This window comes from Macaca fascicularis, chromosome 15, assembly GCF_037993035.2.
Source record: "Macaca fascicularis isolate 582-1 chromosome 15, T2T-MFA8v1.1".
Classification (NCBI taxonomy): domain Eukaryota; kingdom Metazoa; phylum Chordata; class Mammalia; order Primates; family Cercopithecidae; genus Macaca; species Macaca fascicularis.
In genome coordinates this window covers 47599128-47614039 of record NC_088389.1, presented here as the reverse complement: position 1 = coordinate 47614039, position 14912 = coordinate 47599128, and the positions used below count along the sequence as shown (strand labels likewise).

Below are 14912 nucleotides of genomic sequence, written 5' to 3'. Positions count from 1 at the left end.
TGTGAATTGCAAACATACAGAAAACTTTATTTTGTTCTGTTTTTCACAAGGAGCTAGTCAATTTTCCCTTATGATCAGTTAAAGAAATCATTTTTTCCCTCAACTGACCTGTGATGCTTCCTTCATTGTGATCTGTATGGTAATCCTTGCATATTCTTAATCTTTGCAGATTAAAAAAGATTTGAAAACCTGCTAGAGCTACTTTCTATTTACTATTCCTATTAATCTTCCTTTTCAAACTGATTTTAGTGATTTTTTTCACTATAACAGTTTTCTAGATGAATCCTAGAATCAATCCCTAATTCCAAAAGAAGGGCAAAAAAGAAAATCCCTTTTAGGCTATTGAATGAGTTTGCATTCAATGTATTACATGTATATGCAATACATATATATGTAATGTGTTCTTTCCTTATGTTAATTTGGAAAGAACTTAACATAAATGTTACTAGATATTAATATAATTAATATAACTATATAAATTATAGAATTATAATATATAATATATAAATTATGTAGTAATATAAATATATACAAATTAATATAAATAATTTATATATAAATACATAATTTGGAAAGAACTTAACATTTTGAAAACATTTTATATAAATATTAAAATATTTTTTTCATCTCTCAGTAACATTTTTCTGGTTTGCTTAATACAGGTTCCACACATTTCTATTTAAGGTTATTCTGACATATTTTATATTTTCCATAGATCTTTTGAATCTCATATTTTACCATATGTTCTGCTTATCATTGTATATAGAAAAGCTGTTTGTTTTATTTTTATTTATTTATTTTTTCAAATCTCTGCTGGCAGATATATTTGCTATTCTTGTGACTTTAATGACCTCTCATTGATTAGTAGATTCATTCTATTTCTTAGAGGGGGGAGGGGGGCAGGCTTGTAGTCTACAAATGATGACGATTTTGAATCCCAGTATCTCTAATCTCATAATTTCTTACAATAGCTAAAGATTTAAGAATAGTACTAAACAATGTGAGTACATTTTTCTTTTGCCAGATTTGATAAGACTGTCTATATTGTTTCTCCATAAGTGGCTGCAGATTTCAGATTGACATTTTTTACTAAGTGAGTTATATCAATATGAGCTTTTAAAAATTTTACTGAAAATGTGTCTTAAATAATGAATTTTCATCTTCTGCTAAGCAACTGTACAATTTTTTTCCAATTTGCTATAATGAAGTAATGTATTATACTGATAGATTACTTAATGTTAACTCCTTTTTGCAACTTAGAATAAACTTTACTTGTTTTGGCTGACTATTCTTTTTTCAATGTGGGTTGCTAGTATATTTGCTTTTACAGTTATATGTAAGGTTGGTCTATAATTTTCTATCTTTTTTTGGTAATAATTGTCAGGTTGACAATGAAATAATAATAGTTCAAGAATATGAATTGGCTGGCTTTCCATTATTTGGGCCAAACTATATGGTATGGAAACTTCTTAGAAAAATTCTATTTTTTAAATTTTTTATTTTTTTGAGACAGTCTTGCACTGTCGCTGAGGCTGGAGTGCAGTGCCGCGATCTCGGCTCACTGCAACCTCCGCCTCCCGGGTTCAAGAGATTCTCCTGCCTCAGCCTCCCGAGTAGCTGGGATTATAGGCACCTGCCACCACACCTAGCTCATTTTTTGTATTTTTAGTAGAGACAGGGTTTCACCATGTTGGCCAGGCTGGTCTCCGACTCTGACCTCATGATTCGTTCACCTCAGCCTCCCAAAGTGCTGGGATTACAGGCGTGAGCCACCTTGCCCGGCCAGAAAAATTCTATTTTTGAATTTTTCTTACTTATAATTTAAATTCTATTTTATTACTTTATTTAAAGCTTTGCTTCTTAACTATTCTACTGCATCCATTCTCCCTTTAGAGTTCTTTTTCATTTACTTAAACAATTCTGATAGTTCTTTTTCATTTACCTAAACAATTCTGATAGTTCTTTTTCATTTACCTAAACAATTCTGAGAGTTCTTTTTCATTTACTTAAACAATTCTGGTTATATCCTTCTTTCAATTTTCCTTGCAGTTGTTTTATTTTCCCAACTTTTCAGTTGAATGTTCAGTTATTTTTATTTGTTCTTGTGTAATAATAAAGCAATTTTAAAGATTCACCAGTTCCTAATTTTGTCCTTCCATTAATAACATAAATGTAAAACATGTTTAACAAAGCAAGGGAATGATGAGGCATTTGCATTTTTAAAAAATCCATCCAAATTGGCCTCAATTAAAACTAAGAAAAAAGACATGGTCATTTGAAGGTATAAACTTCTGTGAGTTGGACAACAGAATTCATTGTAGAAGTTCCTTGACTAGGGGAGAGGAGTAAGACAACACATTTGTTTTTGTATCTATAACACCTACACCTGTACATGTGGATGTGTATTTATACTCATTACCAGCTAGTGTTTAGTTCTAGGTCTTCACAGAATACTGGAGAAATCAGAGCAGAGGAAATGAATCACCCAAGGCATTATACCTTCTAGAAACTTACCCACACACCGGGGTTCTGGCCCATCCCAATGGCTGTTTCCTTGACAAGTAAGCTTATCATTGCCTTCTAGTCTGTACCCTTCATCACAGGCAATGAAACATGTTGTCTTATATAACATTTCCCTTGTAGAACAGCTGATGTGGCCATGTTTGGGCTGGCGGAGATGAGGACATGTTCTTACTACATAAAATGAAAGCAATTAGATCAAATTTTACTAAATAAGAATAAAGATAATAATTACAAGTTTAGCAATGCCTGCACAGTATAAACAAGACAATTTTCTTTTCTTAAAATAGCAAACGATACATAATACACCACCATTTTTTGAGTTCTTACGGGACAATTGAAAGTTCATGTTTTACCAAATGCATTGCCCAAATAGTATCACAGCATGCAGCCCCTCTGCCCATAGGTGGGAAACTTAACCTGTCTGAAGGGCCTGGCCCTACATGGAAGATGGTAACTGTAGATTGGAGGTGATCACAAAAGGGAGGTACCTGATACTCTTAGGTGGGCCTTTCCTGTGATTTTTCAGGCAACATTCCAACAAAGGAAGTGGTCTTTTCCAGGACAGAGTTTTCAGGTTCATGATCAACTTGGTTCTTAGACCTCATGGGCATATCCTAGGCCTCCCAATAGTGTTAGTTTCTGCAAAGCTGCCCAACTTTTGCAATCTTCAGTTGCAGTATTCTACTGTCCAACCCCAACTCTTGTTCTTCTAGCTTTTTTACTTCTCATTCCCACAAATATTCCTGCCAATCATAGCTCATGATGCAAATCTCGAATTATGCATTAACATCCGTTTGTTTATTTTTACTGCTGTGGTAGAGGCTTATAGTTGCCCACCCAATAGCCATTCTCACCAGTTTTATTAAGCTTAGTAATATGCCCAGCTAGAAGACTACAACTGTCCACCTCCGCCTCAACTAATGAAAGCCAATAAGAAAAAGCTGAGATTGAGCAGGGCTTCTTGGAAAGCTTTTTAAAGGGGGCTGTCTCAATTGAGAGAGTACTTCTTTCCCTTTCTTGCTCCCTTCTCCTTTTCTTCCACAATACAGACATGAGGAATGGTAGCCCAGCATACTGGAGTATAAGTATATGATACTATGGGAACATATCATGCACCATGATGGCATAGCAAAAAGCATAGGAAGTCTGGGTCTCTGATGACAGTGGAGCTATTACACCAACTTTGGATTACCTACTTCTGTCCTTTTAGTTAAAAGAAAAATGAACCCTTAATTGGCTTAAGACATTGTTATTTAGGTCCTTGATACCAGCTATACACAATTTCTAATTCCATCTGCCCAGCATCCATTAACTTTTCCTTTGTTAATTTTTTAGGGAAAGATCTTTCCCCTCTCTTGGATCATGGGATGTGTGTATGCTCCAAATGTGCTCGGGGTAGAGCATGTATCTAGGAGCACATTCCCCTGGCCAGAGAAGTGAGCAGGCATAACTGGTGACATGGTTTTCTTCATCTTCTTTGAATTCACCATGAGAAAACAGTAGGAAGGATATTCGCTAAACTGTGGATGCTGAAAACGCCCCCATACCTCAGCCAGCCTCAACATCACCATCAGAAAAAGTGCCACGAGTTATCCAGAGAAATCTGCATTTCCGCGGTTCTCCCACCTTTGAGTCTCTGTCCTCAACACTACATCAGAGAAGCTACCGGAGAGCGCTCACGCTGCTCCAGCCTCTGCAGGTTCCCAAACGATGTCTGTGCTCTGAGTTTTCCTGGTAAGAGTCTCCAACTGCCCACTCAAACCCAACAATGTATGTTAGAGTCCAATTCCATTGATTCCATCATTTCCTATATTCCTGTTGATGGCAATCTCTTAGAAAGTTCAAGGCTCCCTAGTTATCCCTCATCCACCAGGGTTATCCACATACAGCTGTGTTTCAAATCTATCCCCACAGACCCTTGGACCTGCCTTCTGGAATAACGGTGGGTTTCAGTAAATCAATTCATATCCTAAACTTCCCTTTGAGCTACTTTTCCTTCACTTGATTGCCTTAATAAAAATCGTGTTGTCTTCTATAACAGGGACTGGAGGTGAGGAGGTGTCTCTGTTGCTCCTAATTGTCTTCCCACATCATTCTCTCTCCTTCCTTCCTAAAAACTTCCAGGTCCTTTGAAGTATCATATTATATATCCAATATCCTTTTTTAAATTCTCTGTCTCTCTCTCTCCTCTCTCCTTTCTCTCTCTCTCCTTCTCTCTCACACACATACATACACACCTTAGTGACTTCCTTATCTATGTAAATGATCATTCCAGTATCCTGGAGTTATATTCCCGATCTCTTCTTTTCTTTTCTCTCTCTTTTTTTTTTTATTACACTTTAAGTTCTGGGGTACATGTGCAGAACATGCAGGTTTGTTACATAAGTATACACGTGCCATGGTGGTTTGCTGCACCCATCAACCCATCATCTACATTAAGTATTTCTTCTAATGTTATCTCTCCCCTAGCTCTCCTACCCCCCGACAGGCTCTGGTGTGTGATATTCCCCTCCCTGTGTCCACGTGTTCTCATTGTTTAACTCCCACTTATGAGTGAGAACATGCGGAGTTTGGTTTTCTGTTCTTGTGTTAGTTTGCTGAGAATGATGGTTTCCAGCTTCATCTATGTCCCTTGAACTCATCTTTTCCTATGGCTGCATAGTATTTCATGATGCATATGTGCCACATTTTCTTTATCCAGTCTATCATTAGTAGGCATTTGGGTTGGTTCCAAGTCTTTGCTATGTGAACCCTAGAAGAAAACCTAGGCAGTACCATTCAGGACACAGGCATGGGCAAAGACCTCATGACTAAAACACCAAAAGCAATGGCAACAAAAGTCAAAATTGACAAATGGGATCTAATTAAACTAAAGAGCTTCTGCACAGCACAAGAAACTATCATCAGAGTGAACAGGCAGCCTACAGAATGATCTCTTTTCTAACGATCATATCCTTCACCTTATCTCAGCTTCTACCATTGCCATGCCCCCTAGACCTCGCTGTCACCAATCCAAGTTTCCTAGTCTCTGACAATCACCTATCTTCTGGGATAACTCCTTCAAGTGCTTTAACTCCATCAGTTCCCATACTCTCCAGGAGCCTCTGATATATCACGTTCCGTGTTCTCCTCTTTAGAGAAAACCCTCTAGAAAGAGTTTATAATCTTGTCCTATACTTCTCCTCTAGTTCTAACTTAGATTCTCTCCAATCAGGGTTTCCAAGCAGGAGAAGGAGGGAGGAGTGTAAAGGAGAAAGGAAAAGCCATGAAGAAGGGAGGGGAGAAGAAAGGAAAGAGAAAGGGAGGGGAAACATAGGTGGAGGAGATGAAGAGGAGAGGAGAAGAGGAAGAGCAGGGTGAGGGGAAGGGGAAGTCAGAGTAGGAAAGGAGGGTAGGGGAGGGGGAGGGGAAAGAATAAACAGGGAAAAAGAAAGAGGAAGATGGGGGAGCTGTCAAGACCCATGGAAAATGCACCCTCTCAGTCAGAAGACATGCACATTCCAGTCATGAACAGAGATTGGAGAGGAAAAAAGAGTCGGTGCCTGTTGAATATGCCAAATGATGGGGACATATATTAATCTTGATAGATTATAGATAGAATCCTACAAACATCGGGCATTGTACAAAAGACAGAAATAACCCCTGCAAAAGAATAAAGTTTGGTTTCCTCTCAGAGAGCTCTTACAACAATCTCTAAAGATTTTTGAACAAAACATTTGGGACTCAAGAATTTTGTTGAGACTCCGGGTGGGATATATTTTTTCTTCTTCTACTTTTCTGCATTTGCCAATTGTTCATACCATGCATATATTTAGTTACATTGAAGACAACCTTAAAATATCAGGAAAGGAAGCTGGGGGCAAAATGTTCAAGTGCATATTCAACTGAAGTCATTGTTTGAATTTATCCTACAATGAACCCATTCAAATTATATTAATCAGCAGAGCATCAATATTATGTGCATTAAATAAAAGTTTAGGATTGATTACTCCTTAGAGAAAATGCAAGAGTTAGATTAGAGATTAAATAATAAGTCCTAGCCTCTTTTATCCCTGGAATAGTTTGGACCAAAGTCAAGTATTAATAAAAAATGATCAGAAACATTTTGCCTTCCATGTTTTAATTTTTCCTGAATGTGTCCATTATACAAATAGAATCTTTATTGTGTCTACCAAGTGCATGGAAACATCTTGTCTTCCGCATTTTGACTTTTATTGAGTGTGTCCTTCATGTGTATCACAATGCCAAGTGTAAGATAGGATTAAAAGGTGAATCAGATAAATTCTGATGTATAAAATTTGGAAAACCATATTAAACAATATTTTGGCTTCAACAAACTGCCAAGATGACTCCAGCTTTCCTAATCTGAGACCAAATAATAAATTAGAGTCGGTGCCTCATACAGATGCAAATTATACTGCTTCTCAGATGTTGGTATTAATAAACTTCCATTGCTCCCCAGTGTAAACAAAGCATATACAATGATTCCTATTTAGTCCTTAAACATTTCACTCAAGAATGAACACTTAATATCATTTTAATAGGAACACACTTCTTAAAGAATTTTCAACTTTTTTTTTTTCATTTCAACAAGCTGAAAAATCCTACAATTAATATTTCTTGACTTATATTTATGTTATCACAATCCCTAAATATTTATCTGGTCTTTTTAGAAAACAGCAACTTAGACTTTTAAGAGAACAGTCTACTTGTAGTAGATAATGTAAGAAGCTACTCTGATTCCCATCTTAAAGAGTAATCAGATTTTTTTTCCAGGCACGTGCTTCCTGTTAGTCTCCAAATTGTGATAGTATCTATTACTGAACCTTCATTGGTTGAACGTTTTTTCTCAGGTTTATTTAGTTAAGACTGAGAAACCACAAAAGAATCCTTTCCTGTTTAGAAAGAAATGCAGAATTCAGATACAACTGAAAATGAGTATAAGTGCTTTATGAAAAGTGCATAGGAGAAATGAGAATCAAGCTTACCAATTATTAGTCAACATCCACAAAAACATTAACAATGTAACATGACATTTGTAAAAGTCTTTAGATTCTATGCAGGTCTTCCATTTCTGCCTCAATCTTACAGATATTTTTAAGAAGGTGTAATATAAATAAAATTATTCACTGTTCTTATAATTAAATCTGTAAAAATATACTACTTTCTCCATACTAACCACCATGAAACAGAAATGAATTCCTACCTAACCGCCATATTTCACTGAATCCCCCATTGTAAGACACAATATTATTTTATGTGCCACTAACAAAGAAACAGTAATGCCAATTAAAGGGTTTGCTGTCACTGATTTTAAGATGCATCTCCATTTTAGAGATGTTAAAATGTTTTTAAAAATGTGTTTCAGATTTAGTGAAATATGGTATGTGTTTCATAGAACAATATCTGATGTAACTAAATACATTGAGCATTAGTGAAAGTGTAAGGACCTGGGTAAGTACCTTCATTCAGTACAACTTTGCATACTGGTAGGTTAGCAGTAACTTTGGTGGTGAAGTTGAATTGTAGCATCTCTCCTTACTCTGCTTTAAATTATTTTATTTATATTGGAATTGCAATTGAAATTACATGAAAGAGAACAAGCATGCTTTTTTGTAGACAGGGTCTCAATCTGTCACCCAGGCTGGAGGACAGTTGTGCAATGATAGCTCACTGCAGCCTCCAACTCCTGTGTTCAAGTGACCCTCCTGCCTCGGCCTCCTAAGTAGCTGGGATTACAAGCTTGTGCCATCACACCCATGCATGGTTTTTAATATGAATGACAGAAGCAGGTCATCAATGTATATACTGTATTTATCAATGTACATCAATGTATACCTTTATCGATATCTGTATTTTTTAAATTCAAGTTTCCATTCATTCACCAGAGGTATCATCAATGATTGAGGGCCAAAAGTACATTCTGTGCTCATAATGAATTCAGTTTAGCAGAGGGGGTAGACAAGTTAATTACCAATAAAAGTGTGGCACTTTGTATTGTGACAAATTAGTTACATTGGGAAATATGTCTGCCAGAATCCCTTTACTGTGGTTCCAAGTTAGGGTTGATCAAAAGAGGAACTTGGACTTGATTTTGGAAGGCAGAAGTGAGGAAGTGGTCATTGTCATCAGTCAGTGATAGAAAAATGGAGTAACACCCAGGGGGTTCCAGCTTGCCCTTGTTTGCCTTCATTCCACGTCCCCACTGCTGATCCCATGACCAGTGGTGGCCCCATGTTCATTGCAAGGTTCTTGGCTGCAGAGCCACAGAAACATAACTACACAGAAGTAAAGCTTCTCTTAGGCCTTCCATGAGTTTCTCCTTAGCAATTCCACTTCAAAAGCTGGGCAGGCTCTCAAGTTGACTTGTCAAGAACTCCTCTGATCCTCCCACTCCTCTTCTGTTTCCAAGCTCCTTCTAAAATTGTGTAAGCTCCATTTCCTGAAATAAATTTCTCATCCCATAACATGCATGGTGACTGTGCTTCCTTGACTGACCCTGACACATAGCATAAGAAACACAATGAGGGGTGGGGGTAGGTCTGCATATGCAGATGCACGTGTAGAGGTCATCCCATTCAGGAGGAGGAGGTTGGCAGCAGTGGAAGTTGAGAGGACCCAGAGCAAAGGCAGAACCAGGCTGTGGGAACAGCTTCAAAGGGCCGGCTTCCTGAGAGAGCATGGCTATTTCTTACAGCTTTAGGGTCACACACACAAGGGTTGGTGATGGAGGGTGGAGGCTCGACAGGCAGGGGCCAGACCTTATCCTGAAAGGGCAGTCTTCTCTGATTTTCTTACTTCTCTTTGGAAGGCTACTGAGTGGCAAGTTAAAATGTAGTATTTCCCATGCTCCACCATAAGGTATTTGGAAGAAGGGGTAAAGATTTTACACAGAACTTAGAACTACTGACTTCACAAAAATGTATTTTACAAGTTTTCAAGGATTCATTTTTTCAGTAATGGTATGTGGTTTTTTACCATTTGAGGCTGCATGACTGAAAATGTCTTTCCTTTGCCTTCACACATGAACAGTAGCTTGCTTGAGTTTAGAAATCTAGGGTCTATTCTTTTCCCTCAGAATCCTGGCAACATAGTCTTATTTTCTAACATTGAGAATGGCCAACAAAGGGGCCTAAGGCTAATCTGATTCTTTCTCCTTGGTAGGTAGTGTTGTTTCTAACTATGAAAGGGACACAGTTTTCTGTTTTTCTAGGGCATTCAGAAAGTTCACTAAGATTATTTCCACACATAAATCTGTTTTTAATATTTTTTTGTGGCACTTACTAAGTAATGTTAAATTGAATATCCAAGATTTGGGTTGTGAATATTTTCAAAATTTCAGTTCGGGGATATATCTTTAGATCTTCTACTGGTGCATCTCCTCCATTCTATTCTCTCTCTGGATTCCTCATGTGAAAAGAGTCTACTTCCTGTGACTATTCTCATGTTACTTTATTCTTTCATATTTTTATCTCTGAATTTTTTTGATGGACTTTCAAATGAATTTCTTGAGTTGGTTTTCTAATTTATTAATTTGACTTCTGACTAGGTCCATTCATCGTGTCAGTAACTTTTTTTTTTTTACTTCGAATACATATTTTTACTCTCAAATTTCTTTCATTGCTTGGAATCCTGGCCTTATTTTAGCAATGTAGTTGCCTTTGAATCTCAGTGATTGCGTTTTTCTTTCTTTTCTGTCAGGTCTCCTTTGTTCAATCTGCCGATTCTTTTCAGTTTTCCTTGTCTTTTGGGGATACCATGTAGGCCAATTTACATTTATAGATGAGTTCAGTATTGGTACCTAATAAATTGGTACCAACACAGATGTCTCCTGGGATTCACAAATGATCTTGGAGTCATGAGTAGGTGGTTCTACTTTATGGGTATGGATGCCAAGAAAAGACCAGAAGACAGAACTACTTATCTTAAACCAGTGATCCAGCTGATTCGTAGGGTTTTGGAGCAGTCAAATCCTCAGCAAAGTGTTCTGCCAAAAAATGACTAGGGGATGTGGTGGGAGTAAGGTTGCCAGATTTAGCAACAAACAAACCGATGAACCAGGACGCCCGGTTAAATTTAAATTTCAGAAAATCAACAAATAATTTTTTAGTATAAGTTGGTTCCAAATCTTGAAGGGGACCTACATGTACTAAAATATTATTTGTTTATCAAAAATTCAAATTTAACTGGCATCCCGTGTTTCACCTGGCAACTGTAGGTAGGGAGCAGATACTATACCGAGAAGCTTCGTGGTCAGGGATTCTGATGGAGGTCCTCAAGTCCCTTGGCTTGCCCCCCTCTTACCTTTTCTTAAATATCCTCCTCTTCCAACCCTACTTGTAAAACCCTAGGAAGTTGGTTGTGTGACAGTTGTAAGAAGTAGGAAAGTAGGTCCTGGAGATGGCAAGTGGAGGCAGATTGAGGCACTACATATTTTTATTATTATTATTATTGCTTCTCTGTATTTGACATGGGAGCCTCAGATTCTATTGGTGGTGCCCACTTTCTATTGGCCTGAATAGGCTCCTTGGGCTCTTACGTTGACAAATTCTCTACTTTCTATAACAGGTCGACCAGCCGAAGTAAAGGCTGGAGATTACAAGTTGGCTAACTGCTCTTGTTGCAGGATGCTTATGTGATTCCTTAAGTCCTACAATTCCAGGAGGCATTAAAGTTTCCACTCCGATTATTCTAAACTCTCCTTTATACCATGTCTTGGAGGCTTGAAATTTGAGGTTTGGGGTAACCTGTCCATTTACTTCTCAGGCAAACTTCTTCTTTGCTTGTTCATAAAAGGGATATAAAAGGCGTAGTTTACAATTATGTGGTCAATTGAACTTGGTAGGTCTGATTTCAAATTTCCTATAATTTTTCTCTTTCTGTAGTGTGGGGTCTATGAAATCCAAAAAGAAATGAAGAACTGACTGGTTTACTAGAGCTTAAATCAAGAAAATCAAACAAGACAATAAATAAACAATGTAAATTGGCAGTTTGCATACCTCTGCAGTAGCTCTCTGAACCGGACCACAAACCATTGGGTAGACACAAGATGATGCTGCTTCCCACAAGGTCAAATCCAGGGTGACATCGGACCCCACAGGCTGCATTGAAGTGGTTGTTGCAAGTGTTTTGGATAAAGTAACCATTTTCAGGAGGCTTCAGGGCAGGGCAGTGGACAACTAACATTTACAAAAATAAAATTGAAAAGCAAAGTTAGACTTTCGTCTATGACATATCCTGTATTTTTCTTTTTCTTTCAAGGGGACATTTATGCATATGTGTCAACCTACAGCATTTCCATTTACTGCATATGGATTTTCAAGTACATATTTGGAAGAAGAACCCTTATATCTGATTCCTATTAGGTACTAACTCCCAATTAAATTTTAAATACAAACTAAATATTATTTTTTAAGCTTTAAAAAAATTATTTTATAGTTCTTTACCTTTATATGTCATTAGATACTTTTCTTCTTGACTAAGGTAGAACAAAATAAAAAACAAATAAGGCAGCAAAGTATATTTGCTACAAACCCCAAGAGCCACAGCTTCTTGTATGTGGTATATGCTATTTCAATATTTTTAATTTTTGGTATGAATAATACTGAGACCCTTTACTTATACAAATATATTATTTCAAAGATAAATGTGACTAAGATGAGCTCATTTTTATTCAAATTCGTTGTTAAAATTGTGGCTTTTCTTTTTTTGATTCATTTTAAATGTTTTCCAGGTACTAAGCCTTTCTGATCTCAAGGTGATGTCACTCCCAGCATCTGAGTTCCCCTTTCACTGGAGCAGGACAGGGATGTGTTCTGTGATAAGAATGTTATAAAAGCAAATCATCCCACTCCCCCAAAAAATATGATTACAGAAGAGAACATTAAAGATCATTCTAAATGAATTGGATGCAAACACAAGCACTATTTCTCTCAAAGAAATCAGCTTTTATATTTCCTATTTTCCAACAGTGGGAGACTCACGTTCACAGGTCTGGCCAGATGCCCTATATCCCTCTTTGCAGACACAGTCTTCAGGGGACGTGCTTCCAGGTGGAGAGGTGTGATTTTCATCAGGACATGGAATGCAACTGCTGATTCCTCCTGGTGAACCTTCAGGTTTGTATGTCCCTGAGGGGCAAGCTGTGGGCAGACAAGCCAAAGTCCATGTTATGTGGCACCTTAGCTGGTAGTTAACAAAACGTTTGAAATTAACACGGGAGAGAAAGCCACAGAATAGCTTTCCATAGAAATAGTGATGTAGGCTGGGCACGGTGGCTCACGCCTGTAATTCCTACACTTTGGGAAGCTGAGGTGGGTGGATCGCCTGAGGTCAGGAGTTCAAGACCAGCCTGGCCAACATGACGAAACCCCATCTCTACTAAAAATACAAAAGTTAGCTGGGCATGGTGGTGCGCACCTATAATCCTAGCTACTCAGGAGGCCGAGGCAGGAGAATCACTTGAACCCAGGAGGCAGAGGTTGCAGTGAGCTGAGATTGTACCACTGCACTCCAGCCTGGGCAACAATAGCAAAACTCCATGTCAAAAAGAAAAAAAAAAAAAAAAGAAGAAACTAATATAATTCAAGCAAAGAGAGAAACCAACATTTTTGTTTTTTAAAGAATGATGTTATTTGTTATTTGCAAGGTATGAAGTGACCTCTTATATACCACAATTAGTTTCAAATACAACACAACACAGCATGAAATGTCTGGGCTGATTTGTGGGAAAATTCAAAATAGCAACTTACATTAAGTCTTTAGGAGGAATCAATGATCCTCAACAGATTAAAGAAACCTTGATAAGTATGATGTCCCCTACAGCCCATCTCCTCCATCCTATGCAGCTCACCTCTACCACTGAGGCCCAGCCCCTCTCTTAGCAAAGGAGAATAACTGCAGATATGCAAAAAGCCCCATTGTTTCTGTTCAAAGACCTTGAGAAAGGATGAGGAAAAAGTGAAGGACTTGAGGAACATAATCCAACTGACAGGAACTAGGCCCTTTGTACAAAAAAGAATTAAAGACCCTGCTTTTCCCAGGCTCATGGAAAAAAAGGATTAAAAGCAGAATCTAATTGACCTTGCTTCAAATCTTTCTCCGCACAGACAATGTAGCTTTGAATTTGTAACTTAATCCCTCTGGAATTATGCATCTGTAAAATAATTTAAATTTCAGAAATTTAATAATAGAGAAATTATGGAATCAAGAGACTTGCAATGCTCAGTTAAGCCAGTTAAATGTGGCATAGTCCCAGGTTGCATTTTACTATTAAATAACAGTTGCAACCAAGCAGTGTGCATTTATGTGGGGATATTTTACATAAATTATCTCATTTAATCCTCACGGTATGAATAAGCAGCATTACAAGATTAATATTAACATTTACATTAATCTTATTAGTATTATTATATCAATTTTAAAGATCAGGAAATGGAGGCTTAGAGACATTCAATGACGACTAAAGTTACTCAGTTAGTGGGTGACAGAGATAGAATTTCAAAGCAAATATATATATACCATTCACTAAGTCCTAGGGACTGGTCTATGTATATTATCTTGTTAACTTCCTAATACCTTATGAAGTAACTAATGTTATTAATCCCACTCGTAGATGGGAAAACAAAGCCACTAAGAGTTTAAATAACTTGTCATAGTTACACAGTGAGTTAAGTGGCAGAGCTAGGATTTGAATCCAGACAATTCTGATCCAGAGTCCATGTTCTTTACCACCACACGTGCTGTGACTCAAACCCAGGCCCCTTGGATACTAAAGCTAAATCATTGTAATATACTAAAACTATAAAAATCATATTGAAAGGTGGGATTCATAATATGTCATTATTTGAAAAGCCATGCTTCTAAAATTCTTGACTTTCTTTAAAAACAAAAGATACCATTTTCTCATGATATATAGTAGCGAATTCTAGATCTGGCTAGATTTGTGACTATGAATAAAGGAAACACTTAAAAATAGTAACAATGATATAAGACATGAAAAATAATTTAGCATAAAGGAAACATTACTTTGAAGCATTGTATTAGCAATACCGAATTATTGAATTATTTATATTACTGAATATTAATAGGATAATATTTCTTTCTATAAAAATATCAGTAAATATCTGATCAGGATCCTCAAAAAGATGAAAGACAACATGGTTTCCTTTAAACAGAAGTCAGCAGCTGTAGAAGAAAATGATCTAGATAAGTAGAGAGATAGAAAAGAAAGTTTAAAATGTAAATGTAAAATTAGAATTGTCATTGGGCCAGTAAAAAGAAGCCACATAACTCCAGAACAAGAGAATTGTGTAGACAGACGTAGGAGAAGTAATGGTTGTGATATTAATGCAAGGATATATTCCTAACCTGGAGCTTTAATGCAAAAG

General features: G+C 37.1%; 1 protein-coding gene across 1 annotated transcript in view; it reads right to left on the bottom strand.

Moving 5' to 3' along the window:
• SVEP1 (sushi, von Willebrand factor type A, EGF and pentraxin domain containing 1) overlaps window positions 1-14912 on the bottom strand; it is a 224166-nt gene that overhangs the window by 147600 nt on the left and 61654 nt on the right. The window contains exons 4-6 of the mRNA XM_045373613.3: window positions 12507-12665; window positions 11523-11702; window positions 2515-2694 (exon numbers count right to left, since the gene is read on the bottom strand). Coding sequence (XP_045229548.2) covers window positions 2515-2694; window positions 11523-11702; window positions 12507-12665 — 519 coding nt within the window. The remainder of the gene's footprint in view (window positions 1-2514; window positions 2695-11522; window positions 11703-12506; window positions 12666-14912) is intronic.